The following is a 22,539-nucleotide window of genomic DNA, read 5'->3' on the forward strand; positions in this document are numbered from 1 at the left end:
ATCATACAGAAATCACATTGAAAGGGAACATTCCTAATCACTTGGCAGCAGAGATACCGTCCTCTCAGGAGCCTGTCGCTTATCTCCTCCTGTCAGCAGATAGGCTATGTGGCTATGGCTTAGCTCAGGAAAGTAAAATAGGAGTCTGTCTATTTAATTAAACACAGTTAATTGGGAATTAGGAAGAAGCAAGGGATAATGTATGAGGACATTTAAAGCTGACACAAAGGGGCTCTGCACCACAAGCAGAAAGATATCAAACACAATCTAAAGTGTGTGTCTTCCCATGTTGACATGTTGGGTGCTGGGATCTGTTGTTTTTTCCACAAAGTAGACATTTCTAAGAGCAGTAGTTTAACTTAAGTTCTCTTGGACATACTGATAGACGTTCTTATAAAGGAAAAGCACAGCTTTGATTTATTTTGAAGAATGAAAGTCAAAGCTGACAAGTGGCTGTTTTGCAAAGGAATGTCGCTCAGCTGAGAAACCCCCCAGCATTCTGTCACTCAAAAGTTTACAGTTTCAGGCAGAGCACAGGTTTTCTGAACCCGGTTAGACCTGCTGTCCAAAGTGAGAGGCAGTTCTTGGTGCAGTGGGCAGGGCATTGATGTTGTCTTCCTCGGTAAACAGCAGGTTTGACGCCCACCTCAGATGTTTGGCGCAGTGTGATCTTCATGATGTCCGTTCTCTCCGTCATGTTATTCTTCTTGTGAGGATATTTTTCTGTGATACAGCCTCTGGAATCATTTTTATTCCAGCGATGTTTCTTTTTGAAGCACATCTCAGGTCATTCACTCAATTATTCTTTGTGTAGTATTATATATGATGTCTGCTTTTCAAGAAAAAGTTGGACCACAGTCAGTTCGAAAAATGAAAACATGGATGGAATCAAACCATTTGAAGTTTGTTGTCACCATGTCTTACCTTCCCACCAACGTGCTGTTGCTGTACTGAAATGCAGCATTGTTCCTCTTTGCTGTCACTTTGTTTATTGTCAATGCTCACTGAAAAGCTTTCTGACAACCCCCAGGGCTTCAGGTATTACTTCTTGTAATTTGGGATGCCACACAAACCCAGCTTTCTCACAACGTGGAGGGACTGAGCACACTGTGCAGTCAGCCCCATGAAGCTCCATGAAGCTCATGTCAGAAGAAATAGGTGTATTTCTTAGACGTAAATGTGTTTTTTTGGAAGTGTGTGTAAAACAGATTTTTTTTTAAATAAGCTGTTTCACATAATATTTACAATAATACAATCTTTGAATGCCCCACAAGCAATAAGTGGCTTGCTTTTTAAACCCAGTGCACCACCAAGTACACAAACTTATCAGTAAATAAGTGATGGCAGAATAACTGGTGTGAGGGCCACCATGGTGAAGGACTTCCTGGAGGATCAGACTCCAGCCTGTCATGCATACAGTATGGAGAGGAAATCGACAGTAATTAGCAGGGCAGTTAGCTGGCTATTCCCTGGCCGGGCACCTCTGCTGCTGCAGGACTCTCCTGAGCATTCCTCCTGCTGCTGGTCACACCCTGCGCCTGTACCATGCCGTAAACACAACTGTCTGTCACTTCTGTTGCTTTCTGCCGCTGCGTCTCCCTTCCAGTTCACCTTTTCCCTTTCTGTCTCATGATCTTTCTCCACAAATCACAGTTTCATCACAACCACTTATTGGCTTTCTTATATTGATTCCTTTTCTTGATCCCTGTTTTTATGTTTCAGGACATATTTTAAGGTCTGTTTTTTGTTTTGGTCTGTATTACATTCCGAATTTTAGAGACATCATTTTGCTTATAAAAGCTAATTTTCGATTTGTGTAACTAGCTAAATAATAATAATAATAATAATAATAATAATATTGAACAATGTTTTTTTTCTGCCAGTTTTCTAAATGATGCCACAAAGGCTATTGATCATCAACACACAAGCACAATAACAAACAACAACACTGATGTGTAGGAGACAATAAGATAAAGAATAAACAATGCAGCTTACACGGCAGATACATCAAGACTGAGCAGGTGAATTATTCATTAAACAATCTGTCTGTGAAACAACAACAAATGTGTTAAAGATGACAGATTGTGCTTGGATAATGATAAACTCATAATTTAGTAATAACCGTAATTATATAATAATGAACTTGTGGGAGGTTTTCTGTTTCCATAGACTTACTGTCACACCTGTCTCTATGTCTTTGTTGACGTCTGTCTCTGCCTTGCATTCATTCTTGGTCTCTTTCCTTCTCTCTCCTCCCTACCTTCACACGTACACATCGCTTTTTAATGTCACCCCTTGAGTATATACTCCGCTGCATGCTCTGTTTCCACCCATCTGCCAGGAGAATTGTCATTGAACTTCAGAAATGTCACGAAAAATGAGACATGATTTCCGTGTATTTCTCTTGAAATCGGCCAATTTTAACGACAAAAAGGCTTCATAAATGCCATAAAACATATTTAAAACATTTCTTTCAAGAATCAATTCATCTTGAGAAGTTGTTTTTGTTAAAGTATCACTTCTGTTGTATGTCGGTACTGTAAAGAAACACAGAATGGCTTCTTGTGTTGATAATAATTGAGATCTTGTTACATGCACATAAAAAAAAAAGAGGTTAACAAAGTGTGAAACGGTAACATTAACACTTTTTGGGAGTATTCCACTCAAATCAAACCAAGCTTTATTTATAAAGCACATTTTAAAGCGATTTTTGGTCGAGCCAAATGTAATAAAAACACATTACTACAATCACAATGAAAGACAATAAATTACAACAGATATAAAAAAAAAAGCAGTCCACTCTGTGTCCACACTGTGTCCACTCTGTGTCCACACTGTGTCCACACTGTCCACTCTGTCCAGCATTAATTGGCTGCCTTTTGAAAACTTACTTCTGTGACCTTTCAAGGCTTTACACGAGGCTGCTGCTGTTTTCCAAGTCAAACACACCAGATCCTGTGGTGATAATAATCTTAACACACCCTTGGTCAACTTTACAGAGTCATTATTTAAACAAAAAAAGGACCATGACCTTTTTAATGACACGAAATCCAAACCAATGATCTTTCGCCACCTGGGAAGGATCCCTTTAGTGCTTTGTTGACAATATTACACCTCTCACAGTCTGTTTCTCTTTGTGTTTTGAGGAGAATAGACGTGTAAAGGCACTATCTTTTTTCCCTCCAAATTACATTTTTGAGTGGAGCGCTTCAAACTCACACTTAAAAACATTTCAGTTTGAAAACTCTTTGCTCAGATGTCAATATTTCTAAGTTTCTGTCAGATGCAGTTGTTTTTATTTCATCCCCGCTCGCTCCTCCGCCCCTGTATCCTGTAATCTATAAATATTCTAGACGCTCGCTTTGATCCGGCCTTCAGTTTGTGACGGAAGCTGCCGTTGTGCCAGCTGATGGCTGTCACCTCTCTTTTAATGCTGCCATCTATACGTTAGAAACTCTGCTCTGGAGACATTGTGTGTGTGTGTGTGTGTGTGTGTGTGTGTGTGTGTGTGTGTGTGTGTGTGTGTGTGTGTGTGTGTGTGTGTGTGTGTGTGTGTGTGTGTGTGTGTGTGTGTGTGTGTGTGTGTGTGTGTGTGTGTGTGTGTGTGTGTGTGTGTGTGTGTGTGTGTGTGTGTGTGTGTGTGTGTGTGTGTGTGTGTGTGTGTGTGTGTGTGTGTGTGTGTGTGTGTGTGTGTGTGTGTGTGTGTGTGTGTGTGTGTGTGTGTGTGTGTGTGTGTGTGTGTGTGTGTGTGTGTGTGTGTGTGTGTGTGTGTGTGTGTGTGTGTGTGTGTGTGTGTGTGTGAGAGAATCATGCATGCATGTGTGTGTGAATCATGCATGTGAAGGCACTGCCAGGTTTGAAGCCTCCACCAGCGAGCGCTCCTGTGGGGCCTGCAGCACCTTCGGGAGCACTTGGAGGTGAGAAGAGAGAGGACAGCAGCTTTGTTTGAACTTGCTACACCCACCCCCCCGCCCTCTGTACCCCCCCACCCTTTCCCCCCCTCAGGGCCTTGTAGCGGCAACAGCTCTTCTGGGCCGCCGTGCTTGCCGGCTGGCTCCCACCAGCCTACTGCTTAGCAACAGCCAATCCGCCGAGCCAGGCGACTTGTTGGCCAATTGCGTCGGAGAGACGGGCTAGTGCTCAGAATTTGAGTCGGCCACATGGGTCTGGCTATAGTTAGGAGGAGGAGGAGGAGGAGGAGGAGGAGGAGGAGGAACTTCTTCTTTTTTTTGTGAGGGGAGAGTTCATTTCCTTGTTGTTTTTTTTTGCTTCTCCTACTTTGTTTCAGTAGTCCACTTGCTGTAACCAGGGAGATGTTGTGGGTTTTATAAATAGAAACTGTCCCCAAAATAACAGGTCAAGTTGAAGATGATTGAACTCCCTCTGGGAAGTTTGAACTGAGCACGTTATGCTCAGTCCGGTGCAGCAGTAGTTTCAAATTGGAGAGGTGTGAATGTTTAACTCAAGCTGCTAAACTCTGTGCCGCTTCACCTAAGCTTATATCATTCCCTTTGACCTGTGTTATCCTCAATTCTTTGGAACCCTTTTTTAGTCATGTCTGCTGATTTAAATGAGTTTTGATCTAACTTCTTTCTATTATAAGGTGAAATGTTCTCCAAATCCACAGCTGTCTTATGTTGTTGTCCTTGACTTTCTGACTATCACTGCACTTGATGAACACTATCTAGTTTATAGGATGTTATAGGATGTCTGCAGGTTGATAACAAAAAAACACAATTCGGCAAAAATATGATTGCTACACAATACTAGATTTGGTTATCAGAAGGAATGAGTTTATTAGGTCAGTCCGTGGCTATTTCAGTAAGTCGGCAGGACCCATCCTGCAGCACTGCAGTATGGGTGGGGCCGAGGCAGAAAGGTGGGATATTCAGTGGGAGAGAGAAGGAGGGGAGGATGAAAACAAGGAGTTAGCTGGTAGTCAGCAGGACCATGCTGTCTTGTTTTCAATCTCGCTGGCTCCTCACTGCTTAGCAACAACGAATCAGATCGTCGAATCAGAGCTGCAGCCCAGCCAATCAGCCGTCGGGAGCGTGGCGCCATAGAGTTTGGATTTTACCACGTGTGAGATGATACGCGTTGGAGAGGAGACCGCACTTATACAGGAGGAAAGAGAGAGAGAGAGAGAGAGAGAGAGAGAGAGGGTGATAGCAACGCTTTCTAAGTGTGTGTGTTTTTTATGCCTGTAGAAGTGTTTCTAAAACCACACCCTTTGCTCTCTGCTGCAGTGACCCTGCTGGATGTAAAGGTCCATTTTAAAGCACACTGCACATCTCAGACCTGTCACTCAAGTCCTCATTAGTCAGACTCCAGCTGCTGTGACAAAGACTCAAAACAATGACCACTTAACAGCTTCAGAGGACATTAATATAAACCTTTAAGTCTCGTCAGCGTGTGTCAAAGTGCAGATGTTATGTCATCTTTACTGGGGGGAGTTTGTTTTCTTACGAACTCAGACATTTAATAAAAGTAAGTGTTCATTTACATTAGACATCGTTATGCACTGATCGCAGCATATTCATGTTTGCCAAAGAAAAAGACCTTGTTCTGGTTCCATGCTGTGCTGTGCAAACTGCCTGCAGGTCATACAGTTTATCTTGCATTGAATTATGGGATTACCACACTTAAAACCTTTTACCTGAAAGATTATAAAACATATTTGCTGTAAGGCTTCATTTGTTCTCAGTGTGACCAGTTTGCGATTGTTTTCTGAGTTATTCAGACTCTCAATAAGACACGTTATCTGTAAGAATGTGCTGAAGGAATGCACTTGACTCTATCTCATCCTGCTGCTGCAGCTGGTGGTGCTGGGTGCGGCCGGCTCAGAGCTGCATCCATAACTTTCTCCCCACGTGCTCCCCATGCTCTCGTATTTTTGTTCTGCCTCTCGGTGTCTGCGCGGCAGCACAACTCCACACTCCAGCGTGCATCCAGGCTACTCGCTGTTGCATGGTTACAGACACTTTTGCCCTGCTATTGGCTCAGAGTTTCTCACAGCTTCCCTCCCATTGGCTGAGCGAGGAGAAAAACAGTGCTTCCATTGGCTGCCAGGAAGTGAAAGGTTGTTGCGATTGGTCCGGCTCCACGGCTCCCTCTCCTTGGAGACTTGGCCTGTGTAAACATCCTGGTTGCTTCTTTCAATGGGCTCTGTTTACCAGCAGCTCGGTTCTGCCGGTGTGATCAGCAGACTGAGGCAGTGTCTCTGAGGAGCGGAGTCTGGTGAGAGCGAGGCTAATTGGCTCCCTGCTCCACCATACGCTCTGTGATTGAACAAGTACTATTATGATATTTTGACAGCATTACAGACAAGGACACTAACAACCCTCCGCCTGTCGGTAGCCTCACTATTCTCCATCTTTCTCCCCATTCCCACGTCTTCTCCAGCGTCTCTCAGCCTGTGTCTGTCACAGTCTGCAGCAGCCCCACAGGCTACATGTTATCCCTTTGGTGGCGAGCAGAGCGACGGCGTCTCGGGGCTCAGACGTGGAAAAGAAATTGCCTCGAGTTCTAAATGGGCTGTTTGTTTTGTTTGAGTCGTTTTTATTGTTTGCTTTAGTACTATTTTTTAATAGCTATTCCCCTCCTCCACTTTTCGTTTTCTCCATTACTGTCATGATACCTAAGTTGTAGAGTTAAGTGCCCCCCCCCATCCCAAACCCACTCTCCACGCCATCTTATCCTTTATCTGGAGTACAAAGAGTCCACAAAAGCCTTTGATCTCTGTTCTCAGAATGAAATTCTTCTATCTCTTTTATTCCGTGAAGTTGAACTCGATGCTCTCAGTGACTTCTTCCCCGTTTTTTACATTCACAGCATGACTTACAGGGGGCGGGGCCAGCCCAGCGAAAGGCCGCCAAAGCTTCCACCCTCTCAGAGAGCTGACTGCTTAGCAACAACCAATCAGCCTAATAATTTTGGCAGGGTTTGTCATCCAATGGAGAGGGTGAGAGCGGGCTTTAGTGCTCTGTTTTCATTGGTGGCTGACAGGAAAAACAATGTTTTTCTTAGTGCTCTACACTTCACTGCTATCGGCAAGGCTGGTATTGCTAAGAGCAGATTTGGGGAGATAATCTTGGCTTTGATAGGACTGAAAGACACATGGCTCATTACTGTTAAGAGTTGCTATTTGCATTTTTATGTAAACTCTCAGATCAGTGAGGGGAATTAACAACTTGCTGGTCCAGAACAGCACATGTAACTCCCTGTAACATAAAATAACCCTTACTAAAATTGATTTGCCACCTCTGAAACAATCAATTTGTGAGTTCTCTTAATTCTTTTACATCCTTGAGCACGCTCCTTCCCCGTCATGAGTGAAGAGTGTTCGATATGTGAGATCAATAAGGGATTATAGCTAGTCAGTAGCAATTCACCTGCTCAATCCAAGTGATGGATAACACACGGGGGGCAAATACACTCGGCTTGTTTGACAACTCTCACAGTGCCCGTAAAAAAAGATGATGGATGATGTCCATGTTTTATTTTTTCCCCCACTTTTATCAGTTGTGAGAATTAACAAGTGTAACAGTGTCTCTTCCCTTGGCAACTGTTGTCTAGTTGCCCTCACGGGAGGCAGCTAAAACCCCCATATGCCCCTGTGGCCAACAGAGGGGTGTGTGTGTGTGTGTGTGTGTGTGTGTGTGTGTGTGTGTGTGTGTGTGTGTGTGTGTGTGTGTGTGTGTGTGTGTGTGTGTGTGTGTGTGTGTGTGTGTGTGTGTGTGTGTGTGTGTGTGTGTGTGTGTGTGTGTGTGTGTGTGTGTGTGTGTGTGTGTGTGTGTGTGTGTGTGTGTGTGTGTGTGTGTGTGTGTGTGTGTGTGTGTGTGTGTGTGTGAAGCCCCATTGACAGCATCACTAGACAGATACAAATCAATAGTCAGGAGGTGGCCTCAACTCATGATTGACAAGCAATGCGGCAGAACCCTAAGAGTAAGGCGAAGGGTGGGGCTGGATGTCTCTATCCCTTCCCCTCAGACTGTTTTAGCCTGGAGATACTAGACGAAAGGAAGAACTGCTAAGAAATCTTGCTGTGTGGGCAAATAAAAAACTCATTTGGAGCATTTGTACTTTACTAATCAAGGAGAAAAAACCCTTTAGTAAGTAAATGTTTTTGTAGAGCTACATAATTAATGTGGTTGGGGGGTAACATGTAAAAATTCCTCACCATAATAATTTAAATTTCCTCAGAAGTAAAGCGCACTGGTGCTCTCAGAAATCTGCAGCCCATTCATCATCTCAAAGAAAAACACGTTCACTCCCTGCCTGTTATTTTTAGCTCCCCACTGTGTCTCTGCCAACAATTCCTCTGAATTAAATATTATTTTGACATAACATATGGAGGACTTAATGTGATTTGCCAGTGGTGGCCAAACATTTTCCCTTATATCCGACCAGGTTTTATTTGTGTTGTGCGTAAACTGTGAAAGGGAAATTATCCATCGCTCAGTTGTTTTCAGCGCTGATATGGTTTTTCTCTGAGCTGTCATCTTGGGCACTCAAGCCAATATTTGTCAACACTTATTTTCTGCCAGTGTTAGCACAAGCCAAGAAGAAAGCCTAGAATAATCGGAAATGTCACAGAATGATTCCATGGACTCTGAATAGAAAGACAGGCTTTGTTTACACATCAATTATTTATGAGGTTTTACATGTAAATGAGCCTAATTTTTACGTTGTAGTAACGATTTGAAGCATGGGAAAAGTATCCATGTCAAATCCCCCTGTGGACTCTTAACACTTGCTGCTACCATCTGTTCAGAGCAGCGTTAGTTTGCTCTTCTTCTACCCGAGGAGCACAAACCCCGGAAAAGAAGGGATTAGAAGAAAAGAAAAAAAGAAAAGCATAGAATTTGTAATACTTGTAAAAACAAATAAAATCCACTTTCATCATCTTTCTATTGAATTGTTTAGATAGTTTTTTTAAATCAGTCCCAGTGGTTTAAGTGCGCTTTCTGTGTTGAACTTAATCAGTTTTTAGACCCTGCAAGATAACATTACAAATAGTAAGATGTGCTGCGATTGACTGAGTATGATTTATAAATTGAGTTTATCTATTTCTATTTTCCTAAACTCAGATATCAAGGTCGTTGTTACCTATGTCTCTCCATCCAACAGTTCAGTTATAGTACCCGGTGCAAATTACAGCATTAATGAACGGGGGTGTTTTTTGGATGGATTCTTCTGTGGTTAACTAACAACAATCTCTGTCGTTATGGTAATAAGTTTCTCCGTGTGCCTTGTCCCGTTGGATAATCCTCCGGTCTGGTCCGTTCCTTAATCAACATGCCCCCCACACTGGCTGACAGGATGGGGGCTGTCATGGCACAGGTGTGCTGTTGGCTCCAGTTGAAGGTCACCCTGAATTGAAACAAGGTTGAGGAATAGAGAGAGAAAGACAACATCTGCAGCACCACTTAGCTATTCATCCCCCTTTACAGTCCGGTCTTTAAACAAATTAAATATATCATTGGTGCCCAGAGCTGACAAGGATGTATTTTATTCCAGTATGTAAAGCTGCAATAATGGTAAACAAACTCTTTCTGGAGAGTGTGCTGAAGTATTTGTGTTGTGTCCTCAGGTCTCTGGTCATCATCAGTACCCTGGACGGGCGGATCTCTGCTCTGGATCCTCACAACCAGGGCAGGAAGCAGTGGGACCTAGATGTCGCCTCAGGGTGCCTTCTATCATCCAGCATCAGCAAACCTGAGGTAGATCAAACTTTAAGTCATTGTACGTGCAAACTTTTGCAAGTTGTCCTTTTGTGTCCAGCAGCAACGATCACAAGATTAATACTTAAAATAAAGTTGTGCAGTCCTCCTACTGTATGAATACAAATCCATTTCACTTTAATATAAATGACTGAGTCAACCACAGTCCGTTGCGCGGGTCAAACAGACATGGTTCAGCTGATTAAGACCCAGCACCACTAGATGAAAAAGACCATTTCCAGAGTCTTGACATTCGACCGTGAGGTTAAGGATGCGGTCTCATCTGAGTCTGCCTCAAAACAAACCCTGTCCCCCCTGGCTGTCTTTCTGTACACAGTAGGACCAACAATTGAACTCGGTGCACTTTGAAAAGTCAACCAAGGGTTGCTGTTGCTTACATTCGTTTCATTTAGACACATGGCAGACATACTGCACACCCCCACATGAATCTGAGCGTGGTTGTTCCGCCTGGAGGATAAGCCTCTTTGTTGACTGTATTGGTTTACACACACACATGCACAGCAAGCCCCTCGTCTGTACATGTATACAGAAGCTTAAACCGCCCACACCGACATGCTGAAGGCGCCCAGAGCACTGCTCTCTGAGATGCATACGAGAGACGTGCCTCTGCTGTACTTTGATGTGGACTGTGTGAGAGTTCTGCCTCAGGGAGAAAGCCTCTGATACTAACAAGGGTCTGGGAGGCTGCTGAGATCAGTTTATTGTTGGTCCGCTGTGCTGGTGAGGCGTGTTGGAGTGTAATGGACTCTCTGGCTCTGTCAGTTAAATACGTTTCTGCTTTATTAGTGCGTTACAACAATAGAAAACATATCTTAGCCAGTCCATGAAGCTTAATACCTTTTGACAGGTGGGTTTTCCCCAAAATGAAGACTGGTTCGAATAAATTGTTTCCCACAGATGTAGATTGATTTTTTCATTCAATTGGTGCTGGGTAACACAGACAGCAGACTGTTTGGTTGACAGATCCTGGGATGTAGAAATTCAATAATAAAAAAAAGAGCGCTTGATTTTAGAAAGTAGCATTATACATGTGTTTATAATAAAAGAACAAAATAAGCTCTTTCATCTGATCCAAGGCAATCTAAATATAGTCACTTCAGGGTTACTCACTGTAGAACAATCTCCATTAAGTGTTTAGAATCTCCCATATAAGTGGGCGAATGGGTTCTCAAGTGTGTGCCATTCAGCCTGCACATGTGTTTTCAGCCCTGCTCTACACTACAGCAGCTACGCTCCCTATTCAGCAAACCTGCAATTAGAAGGAAGGAATCACTGACATCAGCTGCTGCCATGTGGGATAGAATAAAAACAAATCTTGCTTCATGATTCCAGATGGGTGAGAAGGGTTATGTTTAAGGAATTCATTAACTTTTTTTTTCCTAGACTCCTCAGAGGTTATGCTGGGGAGAACCCCGTAAGGTGCCTTGAAGCACTGGAAGTGAATAGAGCAGGAACTCTGACAGCAAGTATAGCTTCTCCATGATGTATTGAAATGTACATTTGACCTTGAATTTAGAGGTTCTCATGCTGTCAGTAGAAAGATAACACAATTCTCTGTAGTCTGATTAAAGTCTGCAATCAACTTTTGATCACTGAGTAAAATATAAGGCTGTTTTTCTTACTTTCCTGAAAAAAGTGACTTCAAAGAGATTCAAAGTGTATTTTTTCAGTTTTCATTTATATTCTCAATAAAAAATGTGATGATGACAAATCAAAAGAACATGGACACATGCAGATTTTTCTCTTATGATAGCAAGCAGAAATGTAGAAAGAAAAAAATATCAGTAAAAACAAACCTTTCTGATTGAATTAAAAGTTAAAGCTACAATTATGACACCACTGAACAAAGTCGTAAGTATGTTTTCTAAATAGCAAAAACGATACAGTTTCAAAAGTAAATGAGTACATCTTCTCATAGTTTCTCACTGCAAATGTTTGTCTTAAAAAAGTCAGCATCTTTATATAGTCTCTGAGGGCATTACTGTGTTTTCCTCTCCTTTACATGTGTGCTCAGTGTCAGACTTCACAAGAGTGTCAACATGTTCATCACCAGACACACATGTAACATCCGCCTGTCATCCTCCAGTGTGCTCGTGTTGTGACAGAAGATGCTGACTGTGTGTGTGTGCCATTATGTGTGTGTTTCAGTGTGTGTGTGTGTGTGTGTGTGTGTGTGTTGGACTTCTTCTATTTTCACCTGTTAGCTTTCATTTGGTTGACGGAGCGAAACGAGGAGAGATGCCTGTCAGCTCTGAACCCGGTGACTCGCCGTGACGTCACTTGTTATGATCCCCAGACTGTGTGTGTTTGTTTGTGTGTGATTTCTATGCTCATTTACTTTATATAAGTTTCAATTTAGCTCTGCCCTCCGTATCCTGGAATGCACGTCTGGTGTAAATGTGTGATGGTGGCGGGGAGGGAGGGAGGGGGGTGACCGCCACTAGCTACTACTCCCCCTCCCACGCCTCCTCAGCGCCTGGCAACTGTTTCATTGGTGCACGCCGGGTCCCTGAGACACCAGTCTGCTCGGTGATTAGAGGCTAGGGGGGCTCTGACGGCGTGCCATTGGCTGGCCTCGACGCGCCGGGGAGGAAACAGCCAGTCACCTGCTGCATCCTTCCAAGTGTGTTAGTGTGTTGTCTTTTTTTTCTTTTTGAGAAATGAGGGACAGCAGATCCACAAACAGCATTGTCTGCAGAAAAAAAAGCCATCACTACAAAAAGCAAGGATCCGCTCTGGGGGTTAAAGTGCGGGGAGTCTGTGCCAACGTGGAGTGAGTCATGCCGGCGGGTGGGGTAGGTTGGGTGGGGGGGGTTGGAGGGATGAAGAAAGAAGGGGGGAGGCAGGGTGATTAGGGGAGGTGAGGTAATGCCTCAGACCAGAGATGATGTCATCACACAGCAGACAATACACACACATGCTTACCTCTGCTGGCATGCCGTGTGAATGAATGAACGATGAGAGAATTCCATTGATCAAGACACAATGACTTACGATCAATAGCCGGGCTGTGAATAATGTGACAAGCAATAATTCTTCCAGCGCTGATAAAGGAAATTAAAAATGTCAGGCGGGTGATATTTTTGGCACAAAGTCGAACTGTTATTCCGGCTTTTCTGATTTTATTTTTATAGTGCTTTTTTGTGTTTTTTCTGTTATTCTCCAACCACCAGCATCACCATCTCTGTTTCTGTCTCCTGCTCTCACTTTGTCTGCCGCCTAAAAGTAGAGCAATAGTAGGGCTGCTCGATTATGGCAAAAATCATAATCTCGATTATTTGGGTCAATAATTGTAATTGCGATTATTAAATGCGATTATTCATTGACTTTGAAAACATCCATTTATTGGAGAGAAAAAAATGTGAACAGTATGTTAACAGTTGATTACCCTGAACTTTAAGTATAATTCAACTGAAACCCCCCCCCAAAAAAAAATTATTATTTAAAAAAAAAAAAAAAAAAAAAAAGTAATAATAAAAGAATAATCGTTTTATTTCGATTACGTTGTTTTCGTAATCGTTGCAAGCCATCGTAATCGCGATTAAAATACGATTAATTGAGCAGCCCTAAGCAGTAGCCTTGTGGGCCAACAGAGCCACATTTGCGGCGGGTGATAGATGACACTGTTTGACAGGATCGCTGGGGCGTCCGCAACAACACACACACACAGACACACCGCCGCCAGACCACTCTCTGACCCTACACCCCCACAATTCCCAAATGTTAGATACAACCACAAAATAACTAATATCAAATGCTCATTAAGCTCTCCAGCACACTTAAATGAGCCTCCATTAAACTGTATACTATTAAATATAGATAAACCAATAATCCTCATAGCACAATGCACTTATAGTATTAGTTGCTGCGAAGTGTAAAATCACACATGTTAAACAGGAGCCTGACCTTACACAATGAAAACACACCCTGTATGCTCCCTACATGGATACAAATATGACTCTGTTCTCAGTTTGATAGTTGATCTCTTCGTAAAAAGGGGCATGGATCCACACATTGAAAAAAGGAAAGAGGGTAAGACTTGACTGAAGCTCCTAAAAAAGGAATAGACATTGGCAATTCAAAGAAAAAGGAAAAAACTGGTTTTGCTCAGCAGTCAGTTTAATTAATAATTTAGAATATTATTTTAAGTGATAAACTCTTTAGAATGTTATATTGTTCTCAAAAATGTAAGCCGGTTTTCTTTAAAAAACATTATTGTGCTTTTCAAGATCTACCAAAAGTATGACACCTACTGTACACAAACCCTTTAAAAACAAAACAAGAACCAGGGTAAACACACATTTGATGAAACAAATGAGACAAAGAGATAGAGGGGTGGGACGTTGATTATAATTTCATTCACAGCTCATCAAAGGATACCTTCATATGCTTTGATGGGGTTGTTTACATATGAGCAAGAAAGGGTTTACAAAAATAAGTAATTTAGCTGAAACCTAGATTTTTCTGTGATGCTATGAAGCCACGCATTTAAAATAACATACTTATAGATTTACATTTGAATGAACTGTATGTAATGGCTAGGGGGGTTTCTATTTGTTTTATTTGAATTGGTAAATAACATATTGGGGCAGGTGGAAAATAATTGGCATCACAATATTTAACTGAAGAAGTCATCACTGTCTTATCTTTACTTGACCACTTTCAATCGCTTACCTTAAGTGCCTTCTTTGATGACATTCATAAAGACCGGCGGTTACTCTGATTCAAGAGCTGTCACTATATGTCAAAGCAATTTCAGATATTTTGACAGCTCTTAAATACCACATGCCACAGCTCAATAGACTCGTATTACACTGCAAAGAGTTCTCATAGATTTCAAGGCCCTCTTAACTTAGTCATAACAAAGACAATATTACAAATTAACCAAATAGGCCTGACTGGCTTCAAATATGTGACGGTGTGATCTACTTTACTAAATCTAATTCGCTTTTGAGAAATGATGTTTTTTCTTAGTTACACTATCTGCTGATCTAGAGATTTCGAAGGGCATCACGTCCGTCAGTCCGTGCAGAAATCAGTGGAATTGAACATTGACGGTACATATGTCTGCTGGGGACGTGGTGTGGATGGTTAAAGGAGCAGCTGACAGAAGGGATGCTGGGTAACTGGTGCTGGATCAGAGTCATGGATTAAGGCATCAGAAGCAGGATGACTCACCCACAGCTTTGAGAAGTTCCCCTCTGCTGTGAACCTCTTTGCTCCCCCACAGCCGACCAGCATGGTGTGATGTGATGGTCAGCCCGTCAACCCCTCCTCCTTTCACTTGCTAAATTTATCCTCCTCTTGTCTCCAAACCACCACCCCCCTCCCCTCTCAAACGATGACATCACCTCTGCTCTTGGCTCTGCTCTCCTAATAAATCATTCTGCCACATTTCCCCTTCCTAGCATTTTTTAATTCACCACAAAGCAACTACACTTTCAGGCTCTGATAGGATGTCTGAAACAAGGTGCTTTACAGGTCGCTGCTTTGACACCATCAGCATCTTTTGAAAGTATTAACAATGCAATGGATTGGTCATAACTACTTAAAAAATATATAATATTGTCCCATAAATATTTCGGATAAATGCTGTAATTTTTTATATAATATTCAAAGCCTCTGTTATAATGATACAATAATAGAAGAAAAATGCAAGTTCAGCCTTTTTTAAGAAGCAATGAATATTCTTAACAATATTCTGAACAATCAAATGAGTAGAAGACAATAGAAAAGAAAACCTGATAGTGTTCACCTAGTTACCAAATAAACTATCGTGTAAAGCCAACAAGGATTCACTTATATATCAAATTCCACTTTTAGGTCACTGAGCATCTTGTTGAGAACAATGAGTCACAACTTGATCTCTGACAGTCTGTAATTGTTGTTAGCAGATGAACTAAAGCTGTGAAGGTTGAATCGGGATTAGGCTCAGCTTTTTGCAATGATGTCATCCTCGCTGCCCCCCTGCCGTGAGCGACTGATAGTACATACAGAAACACACACACACACACACACACACCAAGGTTTTTTTAAATACCCAGGTTAATTACTTAGGCTCTTAGATGTGTAATGGTCTAAAGGAGGCTAAAGCTGCTGCGTTGTGGGCTGATGTGTGTCGGACACTGTTGTGTGTGGACAAGATTTCAAGGGCTTTTAACGATTATCTGTCTGTGACAAAAAAAACGACTTTTTGAAACTGTTTAAATATTCCAGGAGGTTTGGTGTGTGTTAAAAAACATTGCATCAGAACAAAGTAATACATGGAAAAGTCGGGATGCATTGTATTAGTTTTTTTTATTGTCATTACAATGTAAACTTGCAAAAATAAACACAGTTAGTCATAAGATTACACTTTGCTAACCTCCTTTTTTTATTGGTTCCTTCTGTGTTCAGCTAAACTTTAAATAGTTTTATCATTTATTTTAAGCAAACAAGCATTGTGTCGCAATTAAGCAGAAAACTGAAAAATAACAATAACGCTAACAAGTAATTAAACAAAAGCTAACGAACCTGCCAGATTTAGCTGGGGAAGAGGGTCCATGGTTCGACCCACTTGACCCTGCACATGCCTTTCTTTAAAAAAATGTATAACCAAGATGCAAATTAAAAAAATCTTGGCATGTTGAACGTCAATCTGCCAAGTCCGTACCATTTCTTCTGTCAATGCTAATTTCTTTTCCAGCGCATAAACATCAACTCATATTTGACACGTCAGTAACCAACTCTTTGTCCTTGCAGGTGTTTGGCAATAAGATGATCATCCCTTCACTGGACGGTGCCTTGTTCCAGTGGAACCGGGACAGGGAGAGTATGGAGGCCGTGCCTTTCAGCGTGGAGTCCCTGCTGGATTCATCTTACCGGATCGGGGAGGATACCGTCCTGGTGGGGGGCAAATCTCTCACCACCTATGGCCTGGGGGCATACAGTGGCAAGGTCAGTGAAATGACTTTAATTAAAGCTTGTGCTACGTGCATTTTAAATTATTTAAAGATATGTTCCCACTCTTACTAACATTGTGAGTTATAGTAAACAACGTGTCCTTACCCATTATAATAACCCCCTCATGTTTTTTTTGCCTCAGCTCCGGTACATCTGCTCTGCGGTGGGCTGCAGTCGCTGGGGGGAGGAGGAGATGGTGAGCGAAGACGTGCTCCTCCTGCAGCGCACTCAAAAGACAGTGCGAGCCATCAGGCCCCTATCAGGGATGGAGAAGTGAGTTTTATTCAATCAGTCAATCAGCCTGTCACTGTCAGTCAGGGAATGTGACAGCAGATACTGTATCGTGTGTGCTGCTCCACAAAGGGCAACAGGCACCTCCTTGACTTCCTGTCAAAGGTCTTAAATAAAGTCAGTTAACCTTTTATCCACTGGAAGTTATTTTTCCTGTTGCTTTAACACACTGACCAGATAGTTCTTATGATATTATTCAATCTAGTTTCCTCTGTTTCACACCAATTTGAAATCTGAACATGAAGTATTATACTTTATTTTTTTGACAATATTTCTACCATCTGCCTCTCAGCAGGCGGTGGCTAATTTCATATATTATTTTTGTTTACATTGTCGTGTTTTAAACTAAATAAAGTAGACTATTTATACCAATAATGTATATTTAAACACATTTTTTTGTATTATTATTATTATTATTATTATTCACTGGTACCAATTGCTTTTTCTGCTCTCTCTTCTCATAGCAAGTTGATATACCACCACTTTTTATCTTTAAATAAAACATTTCATGCCCTCAATGTTGCATCAATATGGAATCACTAATGGTATCAAATATAGATATTTAAGAAGGTGTTATTTAGTTTGTTTATTAAGTTGTGTACTATCACTGCTTACCCCAGGTGGAACTTCAGCGTTGGAAACTTCGAGCTGAAGCTCCTCCCTGAGACGTCTGGGATGAACTTCCTGGAGGGAGAGGTTTCTAGTGGCGACTGGAGGGAGAGTCAGCGAGTCATCACCGATGAACCAAAAGAGAGAGAGCAGACGAAGAACCAGCAGAACCAAATTCTGGACGTCGTCATCAAAGTGTCTGTTCCTGATTGGAAGGTCATGGCCTTCAGCACGGAGCCTGACGGACAGCTGGTCTGGGAACGTCAGGTGAGAGGAACACCTCTTCATCTGGGTTCAGTGCCATTTAAACTAGGCTTGTGGTGTATTTGCTCAAAATAAGTAAAATGTTGTGCTTAATCAACTCGGCATCCCCTGTGTCCCGTAGTTCTGCACACCCATCGCTTCGGCTTGGCTGGTGGGCGGGGGTAAAGTCACACCCATCGCCCTGTTTGACGACAACGCCTACAGCAGCCAGTCGGAAATGGATGACGACGAGGATGAGGAGACAAAGAGGGCAAGAGGAGATGAAGAGTCCAGTGTTTACCTTGGTAAATGCATACACTGCATGCTTGTGCTTATTCCTAATGTGTGGTTGCAATATTTCCTATTTCTGTGACAGTTGTTTATGATTGAATTAAATTCCTTTGCATTTGTTTCCTCAGGAATGTACCAGGGACAGCTTTACCTCCAGTCCTCAGTGAGGATCAGTGAAAAGTTCCCTTCCAAAGCTATCGGATCGGACATAATTCCACTACCCACGGTCAAGTGGAAGCCTCTCATCCGTAAGTAAACCTCCTTTTGCATAAGTATTGGCTAAATTCAGTTTGTATGGGTTTGTATGGGCAACGTAAATTGAAAAAGTCCCCAAACACTGGCTTATTATTTGTCTTTCAACACATTTGAATAAATTAGTAGTGTTTTCATCATTTCCCTTCATGTATGACTATCCTGCGATTATTAGTCTGACCTTTTGAGAACTCATTCATGTTGTCCTTGACACAGATTCCCCATCACGGACACCAGCCCTGGTCGGCTCTGATGAATTCGACAAGTGTCTGAATAATGACAAGTTCTCCCATGAAGAATATAGCAACGGAGCCCTGTCCATCCTTCAGTATCCATATGGTAAGAGCCTAATACTGTCAAAGAACACATTCAAGTCTCAAACACAAAGACACACTGTATTGGCACCTAAAAAAGTGAATTGGATGAGAGGGACAGAGTGAAGGAAATCCAACTTATTTTGACTTTTCCTCTCTGTAGATAACGGTTACTACTTCCCCTACACCAAGCGTTACCGGGGGAAACGTGACAGTGCCATAATCCTTATAAATAAAGACGGGGCGGGAGGAGAGAGTCGTAGGAGGAAGGACCCCGTGCTGCTGCTGCCATGGTGGAAGGAGATCCTCGGCACCATCATCTTATGCATCGCCACCACCACTTATATCGTCCGAAAATTCTTCCACCCCCCCGCCCCGGTGGCCTATGTGAGGGTAAGACCACAGACACAGCCTGCACGAGACCCACATACAGACAGTGAATGCTGCTGGTTGTTCTTAGGTTGTCATGTAATGTTAATGTTAGACACAGTGAGCAACCATTTTAACCAGTGTGGAGTATTACAAACACCCTTTTCTTTAATTGAAAATTGAATTTCAAAAGTATGATGATAAAAAAATGTACTCAAATACATTTGATTTTCTTCTCTGACTCAAACGAATCTCAAAATAAAAGATTAAAGATTTGTGATCATGATTGTTATTCGGTAAGGATAATGTCTTCCTGATGGGGAAATATTTGCACAAATAGTCAAAGAGAGATTATTGTTTCTTTCATAGACAACTAGTTAACATATTGTGTCCTTCCTGTCCTGCTTCTGCCCCTGAAAAGCAACGTAAGGAGTCGGAGACGCAGTGCCAGACAGACTGCAAGTTTGACCTTGATGTTGTGGAATCCAAAGAGCCAGTTGCTATGGAGACCCGTTCCAGCGAATATGTGTCCAGGTAAATCATCAACACGCTGTGATGCTGAAAGAAACCCCACATGTAAATACATGTTTCTATCATGACTCAGGAGAATGTGACAAAGCAGAGGAACTGATACTGTATCCTCACGCTTTAAAGTTACTCACTCTAACAAGGTAAGACTGGGCACTGTTACCATGGTGACCACCGGTCTTCCAGGCAGAGATCGGAGATACGAGTTGTAGTTGAGCATGATTGGATAACTCAGCTGTTTGCCATCAAATGAAAATGACCTTGGCCCCCGCAGACCCCACCCAGCAGCATCTGCCACAGGGCCGGTGTCACTTTACATCACTGTCAGCACATTGTCCGGAGTTTTTGTTTGTTATTTTGGACACCCCAGATATGATCAGTAGCCGTTATTTATGGGCTGTCACTGACCTCCTGTCGAGTGATCGATGGAGTTTGCATGTTGACAATCTTTAGCTGAAATTCTGCTCTCCCCCCGCCCCGCCCTAAACGCAAGAAAGAATCTGATTAAACTGCTTTTTCCCCCCTGCTGTTGTCAACACCTGCACATCGTTTCATTGGATCCACCCCAAAATGACAAACACTCACCCTCCCCTTTCCTGCAGCTGAAATAAATGCAAATGTCTCTCGCCAAAGAAGTTTCCCAAAATAGAAGTGAAGCTGTTGCAACAGCTGAGGCCGCCGTGAGTCAGGATCGTCAGGCTGGAGATAGAGATCAGGAACCACGGCCTGAATCACATATGTTCTAATAAGACAGCCCTCAATCCCCAGAGGAGCCCGAGGAGGGAGGCTGAGACAGTTTGTAGAGCAGCAGTTCCCCAAACCTTATTTTAGACCACGGCATCCCGAGACAACTAACCTCAATATAACATGCTTACAGTACAACAATGCTCATGAAAATGCGTTAAACCTTCATTAAATGCATGTACAAAATATGAGTAAATGGAATTGATAAAACAGAACCCTCATCTTCTCCAGGGGTAAGCCCAGCAGTGCATTAGTCACACTGCAGCAGCTATAGAGCCATTGTTGTAGCCCATTCTTTGAGTGGACGGGTGCTTTTTCTTCCAATGTCTCAGTAGTCTCCGTCTAGCTGTTGTCAAATAAAAAACAATCCATCTTTTCAAAAGGAGGAACTGTACTGAGTACTGAGGATGAATGGTTTTCCACAGACGTTTTTACATATATTATATTGTATTATATATATTTTTTCTTCTGTTTTGAGAATGTTTGAAAATATAACATGGCAAAGATTTTTTTTTTTGTGTGTTGAAGAATTATAAAAAAAAATCGCAAACCATGTTTATTAAAAAAAGTAAAAAAAATGTAATACATAATAATAAATAAAAAATGGTTTGGTTAATACTCGAATCATCTTCCCTCCATTTTTGCAAGCTTTGTAAGTCTATTAATCTTTTAAGTTATTTTGTTTTTAATAGTGACGGGCATGTGTTTTTCTGTCAGCACTGCAATTTTTTTTAATTAGTTAAACTGTTGAGCTCTGAGTTGGTTACCTGCCAGCCTTTACAGGGATTTGGCTGGTATTAATTCCTTCCCTTTTAATAGCCTGTTACCACTAAATAAGCCTCCGTGACCGCAGTGAATTATATTTGACCAGGTCTTTTGAATTGTCAGGAATGTAGGTGATGACACAGCTGCTTTCTTCCACCTGGATCAGAGTGATTCTTCAATGCCCATTAACAACCAAAGTGTCTTCTCCCCAGGTACCTGACTGATTTTGAGCCGGTGCAGTGCCTTGGCCGCGGGGGGTTCGGCGTTGTGTTTGAAGCCCGCAACCAAGTGGACGACTGCAACTACGCCATCAAAAGAATCCGTCTACCCAACAGGTAGCGCCTCTCGCCGGTTACCACAGACCTCCCCGCTGCAGGCTATTAGCTCTTCCTTCATCTCTCTGTTCTTTAAAGCCCTTACACTGAGTTATGTAAGCGGGAACCTGCTTATCCACACACAGAGGCACTGACACTTCTGTATAAATATTAGCCATGTATTTATATTTAAACTGACAAGCGTGAACATGTAGTGTTTGGCCACAGCAGCTCTGTATTTATTTTCATTTTAGCCCTTTTTTGACTAGAACATAAAGCATATCACTTTTTTTGTATTCCCATTGTTTTTGTTGATATCTTTATCGAGCCTTTTGGAATGAATACTGTTAAAGTGAGTTAGTGTGAGGCAACGATTCTACATTGTTCCCACACACAAATCCTAAAAGTGTTGAACTCCTAAACAATAAAGTGTCCTAAATGTGAATGAAACCCTGAATCTGAGTTTTCGTCACACAGGGAGCTGGCCCGTGAGAAGGTGATGCGAGAGGTGAAGGCCCTGGCCAAGCTGGAGCACCCGGGGATTATCCGGTACTTCAACGCCTGGCAGGAGAGCCCCCCCGAGGGCTGGCAGGAGGAGATGGACCAAAGGTGGCTGAAGGATGCCAGGTAAGCCGGCGCTCTTTAACATTTCTATCCTGTACGGTTCAGCGGGGCTAACATGGACAGGTGAGGTGAGGTCAGCCATTAGTGATCTGGTGGTCGTAGCTATTAACGCCGTCATTTGCAGTTAGGACCTGGTCATACAGATGATATTTCTGATTGATAGCAGATGGGATGCAGCTGGTTGAAATAATAAATCCTTAACGATATATATGTTCATTAAAATCTTTAGATCTAAATACATTTTATTTAGTGAGAAATATATGAAAAAATTATTGTTTAAATTACTTAAAGTCTACTTTAGTGTGATATCTCATCACAATATGGATCTTTAAACTGGATAAATTATGACTCCAGGTGGGTGGGGGGATGGAGGATTTCTTTGGATGATGTTGGAGGCGATCTGCTCATCTCTAATAATAATGGCATTACACCACAGACTTTACATCGACTTGGCTCACGTCACTTGGGTATAATCCCCTGGCAACAGATGTTTTGCATTAAAAATGCATA

At 42.2% G+C, this 22,539-nt stretch overlaps 1 protein-coding gene across 1 annotated transcript in view; it reads left to right on the plus strand.

Annotated features, from left to right (window-relative positions):
• The window catches only part of eif2ak3 (eukaryotic translation initiation factor 2-alpha kinase 3), a 29,350-nt gene that overhangs the window by 1,500 nt on the left and 5,311 nt on the right, over nucleotides 1-22,539 (plus strand). Inside the window, exons 2-12 of the mRNA XM_079641238.1 lie at nucleotides 9,593-9,722; nucleotides 16,485-16,679; nucleotides 16,828-16,958; nucleotides 17,597-17,852; nucleotides 17,971-18,133; nucleotides 18,248-18,367; nucleotides 18,588-18,710; nucleotides 18,849-19,078; nucleotides 19,476-19,588; nucleotides 21,304-21,426; nucleotides 21,883-22,032. Coding sequence (XP_079497364.1) covers nucleotides 9,593-9,722; nucleotides 16,485-16,679; nucleotides 16,828-16,958; nucleotides 17,597-17,852; nucleotides 17,971-18,133; nucleotides 18,248-18,367; nucleotides 18,588-18,710; nucleotides 18,849-19,078; nucleotides 19,476-19,588; nucleotides 21,304-21,426; nucleotides 21,883-22,032 — 1,734 coding nt within the window. The remainder of the gene's footprint in view (nucleotides 1-9,592; nucleotides 9,723-16,484; nucleotides 16,680-16,827; nucleotides 16,959-17,596; nucleotides 17,853-17,970; nucleotides 18,134-18,247; nucleotides 18,368-18,587; nucleotides 18,711-18,848; nucleotides 19,079-19,475; nucleotides 19,589-21,303; nucleotides 21,427-21,882; nucleotides 22,033-22,539) is intronic.

The sequence above is a fragment of the Notothenia rossii genome, assembly GCF_949606895.1.
Source record: "Notothenia rossii genome assembly, chromosome: 7".
In the NCBI taxonomy this organism is placed as follows: domain Eukaryota; kingdom Metazoa; phylum Chordata; class Actinopteri; order Perciformes; family Nototheniidae; genus Notothenia; species Notothenia rossii.